This window comes from Girardinichthys multiradiatus, chromosome 5 (genome assembly GCF_021462225.1).
Source record: "Girardinichthys multiradiatus isolate DD_20200921_A chromosome 5, DD_fGirMul_XY1, whole genome shotgun sequence".
NCBI lineage: Eukaryota > Metazoa > Chordata > Actinopteri > Cyprinodontiformes > Goodeidae > Girardinichthys > Girardinichthys multiradiatus.
In genome coordinates, this window is record NC_061798.1 from 41510097 (window position 1) to 41526182 (window position 16086).

Here is a 16086-nt window from a genome sequence, read left to right on the forward strand (position 1 = left end):
TGTTTTACATTATGTCTAAGCCCTAGGGAAACCAGAGGTGCTGCATCAGCAATAAAAAGTTCCTCGACATTCTGATTAACTTAGAAAAGTTCAAAAAGGTTTCAGTTGCATTTTTTTACAGGAACTGTTGGGGTGGCTTTGTTAAAAAACAATTATTCCTTAGCTTGGGACTTTGTCCAATGCTGAGTGTATGTACTCAAATTAAAGGTTAATTAAAAAAATTAATTAAAACGTTAATTTATGGGTGCAGCGGGGTCGCAGGGGTCAAAACACGCAACCTGTAGTCAGAGGCTTCAGTCCTTGACGCAGCCCATTGCGGGTTCGACTCCCAGTCCAGACGACCTTTGCTCCATGTCTTTCCCCTCTCTTCACCCCTTTCATGTCAGCTAACTGTCGAAAAACTTAGAAAAATAAAGGCCACTAGTGCCACAAAAACAGGTTTATTTATGTTTAGGTATTTCACTCATCTTTACCAGAGATGCCAATAAATGTGGAGGATGATGTATGTGATTCATGTTTGTGTGTAGATTTGTGTGTGCATTATGCTGCTGCATGGTGTGAGATACATCAGGCCCCTACATGGTCTTAAGAGCAAAAAATTGTGTAAAATGTGGAAGATAGAATTAATCCATCAAAAATATTTGGGATGATAACAATGACTTTGATAATTTATCTGCAAAGATTTTTTTTTCTGGTGGAAAATATCTGCCTACCCCTCAAAGGCAGTTCTTCAAGTCATAAAGAAAAATGGAGCTGCTTGCCAAAACAGGAAACAACGGTTTTAAACTCCACTGTGAACAGTTAACAAATATTTTTCTGAAATACCCTTGTCCCCTTCTTTCAGACATGTTTTGCTCTTTCAGTGGCCTTAGTAGACCACGTAAGCGCTTGAATAACAATGAGCCATCACCTTTCCTAACCGTCTCCAGTGTCGCAGTGTTTTCATGGCGATATTCAAACAACATCTGCATTTCTCCTCTGTTCAAGGGGAAGGTTTAATGAGCCCAGAATAACAATACATATCAGCCAATTTGAAAATACTTAACTCTAAAGGCCCTTGTTATTAGACTTATATAAAACAGCAGCAAATCATTATACCCTGCATTCAAATGAAGGAGATTCAAATCTGACAAGAACTGGATAGGAGGCCGGTCCAATCCAATATCAGTATCGGACCCGACACTAATGCTACTACTAGATGTGAAATCTGAGTGATCCATCCACCAATCCAGACTCCCTGTGTTTATGCAGCTCATATTTTGTCTGAGTTTATTCTGGAGGTTTAAGTCTATGTTCTTCGTGTGTCAACAAAGGTTTTTGATCTCATTTCAGTAAATTGGTAAAGTCCTGCAGTGAAAAGTTGCCTCTGTTCATGACTAATTAATGGCTGCTTACAAGAGAACAAGAATAATCCTAGGTTTCTCTTTAGTACAGTTGCTAAACTTACACAGAGTCATAGCTCTGTTGAGCCATCCATTCCCTTAGCTCTTAGCAGCCATGACTTTATGGGATTCTTCTTAAATAAAATTGATTCTATTAAAAATAAAATCTTCGACATACTCCTGAAGATGATTACTTCATCCTCAGCAAGTGAGACAACATTGGAAGTAACTGTAGAACCTGATCTGTGTTTGGACTGTTTTGATCCTGTGGAGCTTCCTGAGTTATCAGAAATATTAGCTTCATCTAAACCTTCAACTTGTATGTTAGACCCAATCCCAACCAAATTATTTAAGGAAGTGTTCCCTCTGATTACCGGTCCCATTTTCGATATGATTAATCTATCTTTAGTAAATGGATATGTACCACAGGCTTTTAAGTTAGCTGTAATTAAACCTTTACTTAAGAAACCTTCACTTGATCGAAATGACTTAATAAATTACAGACCTATATCCAATCTTCCATTCTTATCTAAAATTCTTGAGAAAATTGTTGCTAATCAAATGTGTGAGCATTTATACAGCAATGACCTGTTTGAAGAGTTTCAGTCAGGTTTCAGAGCTCATCATAGCACTGAAACAGCTCTGCTTTAAGTCACTAATTATATTCTTATGGCCTCAGATAATGGACTTGTGTCTGTTCTGGTTCTGTTAGATCTCAGTGCTGCATTTGATACAGTCGATCACAAAATTCTCTTAAAAAGGCTGGAATATGCTGTAGGGATCAGGGGAACATCGCTAGGCTGGTTTAAATCTTATCTGTCTGACAGATTCCAGTTTGTTCATGTAAATGACAAATCATCTTTAAACTCCAGGGTTAATTGTGGAGTACCACAGGGTTCAGTACTTGGGCCAATTCTCTTTACTATATATATGCTTCCAATAGGTCAAATTATTAGGCAGCATGGGATAAATTTTCACTGTTACGCTGATGATACTCAGCTTTACTTATCCATAAATCCTGACGAGCCCAACCAGTTAGATAGACTACAAGCATGTCTTGAAGGCATAAAAACTTGGATGACTTTAAATTTTCTGCTTCTAAATTCAGACAAGACAGAAGTTGTCGTCTTTGGACCGGAGTCTTTAAAAAAGAAACTGCTTAGTCAATCACTTAACCTGGATGGCATTAAATTAACCTCTGATAATAAAGTAAAAACCCTTGGTGTTACTTTTGACCAGGGCATGTCATTTAAACCCCATATTAAACAGGTTTCTAGGATTTCCTTCTTTCATCTCCGGAACATTGCCAAAATTAGAAATATCCTATCTAGGAGTGACGCTGAAAAACTAGTCCATGCATTTGTTACTTCAAGGCTGGACTATTGTAATTCGTTACTATCAGGATAACCACAAAATTCAGTTAAAAGCCTTCAGCTGATTCAAAATGCTGCAGCAAGAGTTCTGATGAAAATTAAAAAGAGAGATCATATTTCCTCTACTTTAGCTTCCCTTCATTGGCTCCCTGTTAAATCCAGAATAGAATTTAAAATTCTCCTCCTCACATATAAAGCCCTTAATGATCTAGCTCCATCATACATCAGAGATCTGATTGTTCCATATGTTCCTAACAGAGCACTTCGTTCTCAGACTGCAGGTTTACTGGTGGTTCCTAGAGTCTCTAGAAGTAGAATGGGAGGCAGATCCTTTTGTTATCAGGCTCCTCTCCTGTGGAACCAGCTCCCAGCTTTAGTCCGTGAGGCAGACACCCTGTCTACTTTTAAGGCTAGGCTTAAAACTTTCCTTTTTGATAAAGCTTATAGTTAGAGTGGCTTAGGTTATCCTGAGCTATCTTCCTTATTTTTTACCTCCGTCTTCTTCCCTCCCTGTTGGTTGGAGTAAGGGGGAGTCAGGTTTAGCCTAAACCGGCTCAGTTATGGTTGAGGTGCAAACACACCCTCCATTTCTGCTACCTGTATGACCCCTTCTCTTTTCCAATGGTTGTAATCAGTCTGACAGAGAGAGGTATCCCAATCATTTTGGTTTTTAGTATAACAATGACCATCAGAGGGACCCTTTGTGAGGTGCCTTGAGACGACATTGTTGTAAATAAGCGCCGTTTAACTAAATAATCTGAACTGAAACTATCTGTGTAGTTATGCTGCTATAGGCTTAGGCTGCTGGAGGACCTAACGACCACTTTCACCCTCTTCGCTACATTCTCACACTACTCTCCAATTTTGCATTGTTTGCTGTTATTTCAGCTTTTAACCTTGTTCTCTCTTTTCTCTTCCTAGAAGCTACACCTGGCCTGGCTCTGTGTCTACCTGTGACACCTTTCTGGAGAGGGGAATCATCCGAGCTTCTGCTGGCAACAACTTAATGCTCACCCTCTACCGATGATCCACATGGCCCTGTCTTTTAGTGTTTAACCCTTTCTCTCTCCTAGACATGGAAATTGACTGAGCTTTTACTGTAACTAATTATATGTGCTCTCTTTCAGACTCTAACCTTGAAAACTGGCTCAGAGTTTATTTGTTCTTTCTTTCTAGATGAAACGACTAATGGAGCTACATCCATTAACATTTACTTTTCCTTCCCATAGAAAGTACTTCTGGATCAGTGCTTCTGTGTTCTTTTTGTGTCTCTGCTCTGTTCTCTCAAACCCCCAGTTGGTTGTGGCAGATGGCCGCTCACTCTGAGCCTGGTTCTGGTTCTGCTGGAGGTTTCTTCCTGTTAAAAGGGAGTTTTTCCTCTCCGCTGTCGCTACATGCATGCTCAGTATGAGGGATTGCTGCAATGTCAATGCCAGTGACTGTTCACTGTCTCTACATGCTCATCTGGGAGGAGGGAATGCTGCAAGTCACTGACTGGATGCAATCTGCTGGTTTCCTTAGATAGAAAAACTGTTTATCCAATTTGAATAAAAAGCTAACTCCGACTGCACTGTTCAATTGTTAGGATTAATTGGAATGTATGTACCTGACTGTTGTGAAGTGCCTTGAGACAACATGTGTTGTGAATTGGCGCTATATAAATAAAACTGAATTGAATTGAAAATTGAATTGAATGTACTCCACAAATGTGACTTTTATGAAAGAGATGCAAGAGGAAACCCATGGCTGAAAGAAAAACCCTAAGAAGTCTTGCTCGCAGCTTACCACAGTCTATGTATTGGACACAGCAAACATGGAAGAAAGTGCTCTGGTCAGATGAGACCGAAATCAAACTTTTTAATCTACATGCAAAATGCTCTGTGGGGAGGAAAACCTACAATAAAATAACCCAGGACACACCATCCCTATGATTAAACATTGTGGTGGATTGAAGATGAATTGATATAAATATAGGACAATCCTGGGAGAAGGTTGCGAAAGATTTGGGCAAAGGTTCATCTTCCAGCAGGTAAGCAACCCTAAACATACAGCCAGAGCTATAATAGAATGGTTTTGATTTAAAAAAAGGTACTAAACTGGCCTAATCAAAGTATGGACCTAAATCCAATTGAAAATCTGTGGCAAGGCTTGACACAAACTTTCACACAGATTCTGTATCCAATCAGTCTGATATTACAGGGAGAATCTTCTTTCAGATTTTAAAAGCTAGTAGAGACGTAGCCCCCAAAATAAATACCCGTATTTGCAGCGAGATGATTAAATGATTAAATGCAGCGAAATGATTAAAAACTAGCATAAATTCTACTTTTGAAAACAAAATATTTGCAGATATTTGAATTCAGATATCAGAAATGGCATTGAATAAAATTGATACCAGTATTCCATAAAAGTATAAAACCACCTCCCACATTTGAACTGTTCTCACTTATTATGAACACAAGTTAAAACAAGTACTTCAAAGTTAGTCAGCTCAAACATCTTCCTGCATGGTCTTTCTCCAGAATTTGTTTACAGAGCACCCAGGGGACTACAAAAGACCAGTCAGAAATTCAGCAGGCAGCGATTGGGGAGAAGTGTCCTCCTCTATAATTATGAGCTTGGCTCAATGAGGGACCAGAAATGCCCTGTAGATTTGTGTACAAAAAAGGACTGGAACATCAAAGTAACCAAGCTTAAACTAGGTGGGGCGCCAACAGCACTGGGAGGATGTTAAGGACATGTTTGAAGATGTATGTGTGAAAAGTGTGCCTGTGTATATAAGCCTGGGGGGCATGATGTTTTACTTCCAAAGTTTTTGGAAACAACAATTAGTACTCATAAAATGTAAGTATGAGTGAGCATGTAGAGATGCAAGTTAATTCCTCCATCCGCTGTTGCAACGAGAGCTCAAAAGTGGCATCAAAACAACAACAACGGCTCCACAGTGATGGCAGACAGACTGTCCCTGAGGCAGGTCGAAAGAGACACACTGAGAGAAGCCACTCCAGCATCTCAAATAGCTCTGTGATCGCCTGAGAAGGAGCCTGCTTAAACAGTCACGAAGCGCACTCTGAACACCAGTAAAAAGTCATCACAGCCCCACTTCTCAGGCTTTGTCGGCAAAGTTAGAGCAGCCAACCCGTCTGACCGCTGCCTTAATGACACCATGATAGAGAGCACAAAAACAGGGATGGGAAATGGAAGAGACAATAATGCTGAAGCACCCTTCAGCTGGCAGAGAAGGGGTGATGATTGTAGGAAAAAATGCATGGCTGATGGTTTCTGAAAGCAGGGGCTGTTGAGTTTGGGAGGGGACAGAGATAGATGAAAAAAGGATTGAAGTAGAACTCAGAGTAGTTCCTGCTGTTTCTAGGTGATAGGTCACTGACGTCTTTCCTGTTTATGGGGTAATCATGACCATTTTGCTCCAACTGTCACCTCTTTCTTTGTGGGATATGTGTCAATGTTTTTTTGTAAATACACAAATATTTCTTTACTGCCAGGTTTACCACAAAGTTGCATAAAGTTTTTCACAGACTAATTAACTGATGCATGGTCAAATGATCATGCTAAACAAAATTTCCAAATGAATGACCAGTTTGTTCCAGTTGCCCTCCAACTCCATATTGGCCGTTTGTATCCATTACCGTCCTCTGTGATAATGTAGCGCACAACGCCATGCAAATGTGCTCATACACATTAAAAGGAAAGAACATGGTTTTGAATAGTTTTTTTCTACATTAAATCTAGTAGTTTTGAAGTGCATTTGAATTTTATCCCCTTTACTTTGATACCCTGAAAAAAGTCCATTACAAACAGCAGTCTTTACAATTCTGGGAAGGCCTTCGAGTTTGTCTGAGAACGTTGGCAAACAAACAGCATCATGGCACAGAGGACAGGTTGGGAATAAAGATGTGGAGAAGTTTAAGGCAGAGTTAGGTTATAAAACAATATCCACAACTTATGTGGGAGAACCTGATGACAGGATGACAATTGGCTGCCCACAAATATGGACTTTATGGACGAGTGGCAGTTGTTGAAAGAAAGCCCATTAGAAATCTCTTCTGCCTCTTGTTCAAGCTATGTAGGGGACAGCGCCAACATGATCTGCTCAGATGGGAATTAAATGTAATTATTGAGTCTACGGTTATGTGTGGTGAAAAATTACCACTTGGACAAGAACACTCTGAACACACCATCCCAATTGGTGAAACACAGTGGTGGCAGCATCATGCTGTGGGGATGCTGTTCTCTAGCAGAGACACTAAAGCTGGTCAGAGTTGATTGAATGGTGAATGGAGCTAAATGTAGACCAGTCGTGGAGAGAAGACAGAGGCAGAGATTCACCACCAGCAGGAGGTTAGCTCATTGTAACTCTGGCTGTTTACCCTAAATATGCAAGCAAAGCTACAATGAAATGGTTTCTGACCAACAATAAAACAGCAAGAGAGACTCATGACTGGAGAACAATGTTATAGGGTCACAATGACAAACAGCATAAACAGCCAGTATATCAGCCAATGTATTGCTTGTATCTATTTGTAAGTGTTTTTATAACTTCTAACATTAATATCATTAATATGCTTTTGCCATTTCTAGAATTGTGCCGCTCAAGGTGGCAGCAGGTTGGGGTAGCTCTGTTACTTTTGATTCTGATTTATTCTTTTTTGGGAACTACTCCTCTTGTGGTGGATACAGTTGATTTTTTTTGGATGACTGTCCACTCCAGTGTTGGATGCTGTGCAGCTTGGAGGATTTTTCTTAATACTTTCTATTTTTGGACATTTGTTATGATGCATTGCCATGGCAATGGGGTTGTTTCTTACAACGGGGAGCAGCTGATTAATATCTCAAAAGCTCAAATAATACTTCAACTACAACCCCAAATCCCCGATGAGTTGAAAAGGAGACGCCGTGGATGCAGAGCAGGAGCTAAGAGAAGAGAGAGAAGGAGGAAGTTCAAACCATCACTTCCATCCATTATGATGGGCAATGTGAGATCGTTGGGAAACAAGTTGGATGAACTCCAAGCCCTACAAAGGACCCATCCAGAGTATCGGGCATGCAGTATTATGTGTTTTACTGAGACATGGCTGCAGGATCATATCCCCGACTCCAGCGTCTCTCTGCCGGACTTTTTAACCACACGAGCAGATAGAGATTTAAGGAGGAGCGGCAAATGTAAAGGAGGTGGACTGGCAGTACTTGTGAACAACAGATGGTGTCATCCAGGACATGTTACTGTGAAGTGTCGTCTCTGCAGTCCAGATATTGAACTGTTGGCAGTAAGTTTTCGTCCATATTATTTACCCAGAGAGTTCACCAGTGTTATTTTGGCAACAGTTTACGTTCCACCTTCCGCTGTTGCCGACACTGCATGTGATGCCATCAGCTCAGTTGTTGCTAAGCTACAGACACAAAACCCCAATGGTTTTTTGGCAATTTCTGGTGATTTTAACCATGCTTCACTCTCTGCTACACTTCCAACGTTTCAACAGTTTGTCAGCTGCTCTACCAGAGAAAACAAAACATTGGATTTGTTTTATGCAAATGTCAAGGACTCATACATCTCTACAGCAAGACCTCCTCTAGGCAAATCAGATCACAATCTTGTTTTTCTCTGCTCGAAATATAAGCCCGTTGTTCAGAGGCAACCTGTAATAAAGAGGACTGTGAGAAAATGGTCACAGGAAGCTGAAGAAGCTCTGCAAGGTTGCTTTGAGGCTACAGACTGGGACGCACTGTGCCAGCCAAATGGAGAGGACATCAATGCCATGACTGAGTGTGTAACCGACTATATAAACTTCTGTGTGGATAACATCATCCCCACCAGAACCGTGAAATGCTTCCCCAATAACAAACCTTGGATCACCAGTGACCGGAAGGACCTGCTTAACAAGAAAAAAAGAGCCTTCAGAGAGGGAGACAGATAATTATTGAGGAGTTTACAGAAGCAACTTAAAGTCAAGATAAGAGACAGCAAGGAGGTGTACAATAAGAAGCTGGAGAGCAAGCTCCAGCAAAACAATATCAGAGATGTGTGGACAGGGATAAAGAAGATCACAGGCTTCAAGCAGAAGGATGATCAGACCGATGAAGGTCTGGACAGAGCCAATGAACTGAACACATTCTTCAATAGGTCCAGTTCAGAAACAAGCTCAGCATCCTCCTCTCCTGCTCACAGCCAAACAGACATCCCACCCTCCTTTGACCCACAGGACCCACAGCTGTCCAGTAACACCTCACATTTTTATCTTCCACCTCAGCCCTAGACCCTTCTGCTTCTACATGTTTACCTTCAACCATATCAGAAGATGCTGATACTTCCTTTGCTTCCCCCTTCCATCTATGTGTCTCAAGAAGTCAGGGGAAGAGACAACTGGAGAGATTGAATAGGAATAAGGCTGCAGGTCCAGATCATGTCAGCCCTAGAGTCTTGAAGGCCTGTGCAGAGCAGCTCTGTGGGATTCGGCAGCACCTCTTCAACCTTAGCCTGGCCCAGAAGAAGGTTCCGGTGTTGTGGAAGACCTCCTGTGTTGTTCCGGTACCAAAGAAAACTCACCCATCAGTCCTCAATGACTATAGACCTGTTGCCCTGACATCTCACATCATGAAGGTCCTAGAGAGACTCCTGTTGGCCCACCTCAGTAAGCAAACAGTAAACCATCAGGACCTCCTTCAGTTTGCTTATCGCTGTGGAGTTGGAGTTGAAGATGCCATCATACACCTGCTTCAACAAACCCACTGTCATCTGGACAAAGCCAGCAGCACTGTGAGGATCATGTTCTTTGATTTCTCCAGTGCATTTAATACAATCCAACCTGATTTGCTTTGTCAGAAACTCCAGAAGACTCAGGTGGAGGCCTCAACAATCTCCTGGATTAAAGACTACCTGACAAACAGACCGCAGTTTGTGAGACTGAAGGGTTGTGAGTCTAACCAGGTAGTCAGCAGCACAGGAGCACCACAGGGGACTGTACTCTCACCATTCCTTTTCACTCTGTACACCTCAGACTTCCAGTACAAGACAGACTCCTGTCATCTGCAGAAATACTCGGATGATTCTGCAGTCGTGGGGTGGATCAGAGATGGACAAGAAGCTGAGTACAGGAAGGTGGTGGACCGCTTTGTGGCATGGTGTGGAAACAATCATCTCATTTTGAACGTGACTAAAACAAAGGAGATGATTGTAGATTTTAAGAGAAACAGGAATAAGTCAAAAACTATTTCCATCATGGGAGAAGAGGTGGAGGTGGTGGAGGAGTATAAATACCTCGGTGTTCACCTGGACAACAGACTAGAGTGGAGATGCAACTGTGAAGCCATCTACAAGAAGGGACAGAGCAGACTGTACTTCTTGAGGAAGCTTAGGTCCTTTGGTGTTTCCAGCGAGATGCTGCATATCTTCTATAAGTCTGTTGTGGAAAGTGTGATCTCTTCTGCCATCATCTGCTGGGGAAGCAGCATCAGAGCCAGGGACTTAAAAAAGCTCAACAAGCTGATAAAAAAGGCTGGCTCTGTTCTGGGGACTCCTCTGGAACCTCTGGAGATCATTGTGGAAAGACGGATTCTTCATAAAATGAAGAACATTATGGAGAACCCTGAGCATCCTCTTCATGAGACTGTCCTACAACAGTGTCTTCAGTCAGAGGCGTCTTCAGATCTGCTGTAAGACAGAGCGCTACAGGAGATCCTTCCTGCCCACAGCCATCAGCATCTACAACGGTTCTTTGAGGAAACCTTCATAATGAGCTACAACATTTAATTTCCCTTTGGGATTAATAAAGTATTTTTGAATTGAATTGAATTGAATCCTTTTTTGTTATTCAGTTTAAATTTCTGTAGAGGATCTTATGACCCTAAACACTTGTTGTTAGATGACTATTGGCTGCCCACAAATATGGAGTCGGGTACCGACTCCAACTTTGGGAACCGTTGGTTTAGCTAAAAGCATATTCATGTGTTAGGATGGTTCAGTCAAAGTCCAGACCTAAATCCAATTAAAAATATGTGTCAAGAGTTAAAAACTGCTATACAAAGACACTTTCCATCCAATCTGACTTAGCTTAAGTAATTTGCAAAGAAGAATGGGAAGAATGCACAAAGCTGAAGGAGACAATGCCAAAAGACTTGCAGCTGTAACTGCAGTGAAAGGTGGAGCTACAAAGCATTAACTCAGCTGTATACAAATGCATGCCACATTTTCCAGATGCTTAATTGCCTAAAAGATTGAAAACAAAATAACCTTTTTATGCAAATTCATAATTCCCCTCTGCTTTGTGTTGGTGTATCAAATAAAATCCTAATAAAATATGTAGTATTTTATGGTCGTAATTTGAATACGTTAAAGGGTTCGGAATACTTTTGCAATGTACAGTACAGCGATAGCTTTCTCCACAAAATTCAAGTTTTATTTTTTGTAAAAAGTGCTTTGTTTAAGATACAACTGACAAAAAGTATCTTTTATATTACAATATATAATGTTACTCTCCTATTAGCACTGAAACAGTCACCATGTTTCCATCAGACTGTTAGTATGCAGATTTGGGTTATTTTTTTATAAATGCGAAAAACTTCTCGATTAGTAAAGAAATGGCAATTTTAAGTCATTTAACATCTATGGATGATTTACATCCCCTGGTTAAAGAGTAGCTAAACCCCAAACCAACTTTTTTTTGTAGATAAACTGTATACATTGGGCCTTAAGGGTGTAATCTTTATGTTACTGCGCAAATGTTGACATTTCTGTGTAAACTTGTTTAATTCTGCCGTCTTACTGTTACCCTCTTTGGGTTGAACGGTGGTTCCTGCAGTTGAATTTTCCGATTGGTTCAAACGATCCAGCTTAGTACACGTCTAAGTCACAACTTAGTGAACTGATAGGGCTCAGGCCTGCTGGACTCCAGAAAGCGTTCCTTAACCTCCGGTGATGAGGGGGGTGAAAAATCCATCCCCTCAAATGACCGATTCATGGCGAAACTACCTGCGTCGCTCTGCTCACTCTCCATGTTTCAATATTTCAAATTAACCTAGCTGCCACTTCTCGTCCTTCTGACCAAACCCCCTCTTAACCCCCTCTGCTCATCCCCACACCTGGCCGTGCCCCTCAGTGTCTCTTGGCACCGCCCACTTTGGTGACATTTTTCACAATTTGTCTTGGAGTGGAGTTATGCTTTAACATCGGGTTTAGTTCCACTTTAAAGACAAACATTTGTGAACACACAGCTCCATCTCACAAGAGGCTTTGTATCTTTGTTTGCTCAAACAGCCGTCCTGATAAATGCTTGAGTACCTGTCGACTGTCCAGGAGGTGAAATTGTGTGGGATGTCGGCCGTGTGGGTTTTCCAGGGCCCGCTCGGCAGCTCCTTCAGCTGCAAAGAGAAGTACCTCAGCGGAGAGGAGCCTGAACCACCAGTCACCCAGTAGAGACGGAGCCGGCGAGCTTCGACCTCATCTTGAGGAACTGACAGCTTCCTGGGCGGCTGGGCACGCTCTGCAGATGTGATGAGGAAGGGGAAGGAGAGAAATTAAGAGGAAAGGAGTGGAAGAGAAAAGCAAAGATAAGAAAAATCCATAAATATATTCCTTTCATGGATATGTTTATATATTTACAAGTATTAAACTAGAAAAAAGCTTGTGTTACAAAACAGTCAGAATACGCCTTCCTATAAGGCTCATTTATCAGATTAAAGGCACATTTTAAAAATAATCTTTAAGCATGTAGTAAATATACTTCTAATTTAACCCACATTTCTGTATAGAAAATATAGTTTCTATTGGATAATAATTCTAAGTGTTGTGTTTTCATTCGTTGTAAGTGGAAAGTCATCATAATTAACAGAAATAAAGGCTTTTTAGTACTATAAGTTATTGAATAAGACTTTATATATTAATGAACACAATGAGTCAATGAGATATTCTTTTATTTTTTCATTCTAATTGCTTGAATCTTAGAACAAGAATAAAAAGAACATTAACATGATTGACTGACGTATTTCTATTAATTTGTTTAATCATGAGAAGACTGGGAAAATATTGAAGTTCAAGTTTTCTGTAAAATATCGCTATGAACCATGTCAGGGTCAGTTTTTCTATTTGTCTGGGATTGTGTTCTAAATTATTTTTATACGCAGTGGCAAGACTAATCAATTTTCATCCAAGTTGACTGAGCTTGAGCTATTTTACAACGAATGGGCAAAAACTTCATCTGGTAGCGATTTTCCTCAAAGGACTGGTAGGTGTAATTGCAGAATAAGAAGGCTCTACATGCTCTAATTTGTGTTGATCTATCAAATAAAATCCCAAGAAAATACAGCGAAGTTTGTGGTTGTACAGTGAAATAGTTTAAGGGGTGTGAATACTTTCACAAGGCACTGTTCATGTATATTAATGTGTGCTGCAGTGGATTAAAATTTAAGTGAACCAAGATATTTAAATGACTTCAGCATCAACAAAAACTATTCCTCAGCACGGTGCCTGTCTGTGTGTGCGTATTTCTTTGTGTCCTCGCTATTCAATTAAGAGATGAAGGATGGCTCTGGGAATCGCTATCTTTGTACAACTGTGTTAAGTGATAAGTAGACCTCAACAGAAACTCGACACACAAACAAAAAACACACCCAGAGGCACAACTGTCTAATTTCTGGGGGCAGTGGGCTATCGATGGAGTCTAGAAATAAAAGCGTTATTGATGGTTTCTGAAGTTTAATTAATCTGCATTTTCTCGAACATGCATGAACACACGCTGACAGCGACACAGGGCTCGGCCTCCTTCACTCATCCTTATCACAAGTAATTTGAGTCAAATCTGTTTGTCTCCTTCTTTCCCCCACGCAGCATCATTCTCCATTCCCTTCAAAATCTGACTATTGCCTACCCTCTTTTTGTCTTTCTGATACCATCTGCGTCTCCTTGCCCGTTCTTCTTTTGTTCTGATTCACAGTTAAGATTGTGTTCTGATAATAAACTCATAATTGTGAGAACAAGTGGGGCTCTGTCGTCATGTGCAGTTTTGCTGCTGGAGGACAGAAGAGGGGAGAGAAAAGAAGCGGCAAGTCTGATGCAAAGTTTTTTTTCTGTCCGTTGCCTTGCTGGTTATCAACCTTTGGAGACAAATACTGCTTGCTGATTAAACTCTGCAGAAAGAACTGAGGCTTGCTGCCAAATATATGCGGCATCACATATTCACATGCACACTCAAAGTTATTTAGTTTTTTTGCACGGGATTAATCTGGTCTCTATGGGATCATCAGACAGAAATCTCTATTAGGCTTTTCTGTCTATCTCAAAGCTGGAAGCCATTATGTTACTGAAGTGGAACAGAGAACCACTACATCCTGTTATCAAGAAATCCTGATAATAATGCCTTGGATGTTATCGGATCTGATCCAATTAAAATGCACTACACACAATGATACTTCTGAACACAATATCTTGATTTCAGAGATCCACAAAGGTTCCTTAAATGGTTTTATTTTGATACTTTTGTTGAATCTGAATTAGGCTCAACATGACAAAGACTGTGTTGCTAAGCTGACAAGGAGAACTGGTGAGATCACAGATAGATTGTATCAAAGTCTCTTTGACGAAAGCTATTCAAACAAAGAAAGCTGGCAGAAAAGCCTTATGGCTTAATTCACAAAGTAATATTTAATTAAGAAGACAGCTAATTTTAGCACTAAATACCACTTAAACCATTTGTTCTCATATTTTCCATAGTTTTTCATAAACCTGCTCACAAACTAGGCCTATACAGTTGGGAACACTGTTGCCTTGCAGCAAGAAGGTCCTGGGTTTGAATCTCTGCAAGGAGCTTGCATGTTCTCCCCATACATTCATGGATACTCTCTGGGTACTCCAGTTTATTCCCACAGTCCAAAAAGACAGCTGTAAGGTTAAATATTATCATTATATATTTATTTATATAACCCTTTAAAGAAGCCAACCAGATAGCCAAAGAGCTTAATGAAATCATAAAAATCAAAAACAGATGAAATAATAGAACAGATAAAAGAAAAAAAATATTTAATTGGTCACTCTAAATTGCCCTTAGGTGTGTGTGCATGGTCGTTTGTCTTGTGTGTCTCTGTGACGCCCACAAACCTGCAATGAGACCTGGTGTGTTTGGGATCACTTTCCTGTCTCATGACCCAGCTTTAGGCAGGTTGTCCTACAGATAACTTAACATATTAATACTTTGGTGTACTGAGAAGTTCATTAAAAGGTCCTGTGGCTGCAAAACAAGCAAGCCCAAATCATCAGCCTCCACCACCATGTTTAACAGTTGGTTTAAGGTGTCTGTACTGGTATGGTGTGGACGCCTTGTGAACTATTCAGATGGGAGTTTATCACCCAAATTCATGGTGCCATGTTTGCAGCCTCATATGCAACAAACAGAGTATATTCTTACAACTTTCCATCAGGAATTAGAGGTAAAGTAGCTGGTCTGGTAATACCAGACAGGCATCCGCCTTCGCCACCCTTGTCACTGGTGCTCCACTGTTCCTTCCTAGAACAACTTTTGATAGATGGCAACAACTTTAGAGATGATCTGACCCGGTTGCTTAGCCTTCACAATGTGGCCATTTGGAAACTTGATCAAATCCTTAAGCTTGTCCACTTTTCCTGATTCTCACACACATCAACTCTGAGAACAAAATGTTCCTTTGCTGCCTAATGTGCTGCAACCACTAACAGGTGCCATGATGAATCAATGTTATTACCTTCACCTGCCATAATAAAAAGCCTGATTGGTGGAGATGAATACATTTTTAGTTAGTCTGTGCTCAAAAATATTTTTTAAAAACTTTCTCATAGATACATCAACGATACTCCAGTGTTTACAAGATTTTTGCATTTAGTTGTTATTCTTCTAGATATATTCAAGTTTGCTAAACACACATTCACTCAGGGAACCACCTTCATTTTTATAAGAAGTGTTCTCATATTTGCTTACCTGGAAAATGCAAAGGTGTAAATAATTTCCTGATAAAATGAAAAAACATATATCTGAAGCAGACAGAAAGCGGTGCAGGGTTTCTACACATTTTTAATTGAGAACTTTTCCAGACTTAAATTTCTAGATTTATTTCTGGAGTTTTTAGAACATTCTGTAATTTGAGTACAACATATTAAAATATAACTGGTTGAATAATAATTGGATCTTATTATTTTTAGGTTCCAGACATCATGAAACAAAGCAATGCTGAAATTAGTGTGGTATAGCGCCATTTCAAAGCTTTTCTGATACCTGGACTAAAACAAATCTGCTCGACAGATACATCTAAAAAAAAAATATACATTGTCATGAACAACTTCAGTATTTTTTTCA

General features: G+C 40.3%; 1 protein-coding gene across 2 annotated transcripts in view; it reads right to left on the minus strand.

Annotated features, from left to right (window-relative positions):
• The window catches only part of LOC124868735 (protein sidekick-1-like), a 421512-nt gene that overhangs the window by 41688 nt on the left and 363738 nt on the right, over nucleotides 1-16086 (minus strand). For both annotated transcript variants that reach the window (XM_047366264.1, XM_047366265.1), the window contains one exon: nucleotides 12048-12249. In XM_047366264.1, coding sequence (XP_047222220.1) covers nucleotides 12048-12249 — 202 coding nt within the window. The remainder of the gene's footprint in view (nucleotides 1-12047; nucleotides 12250-16086) is intronic.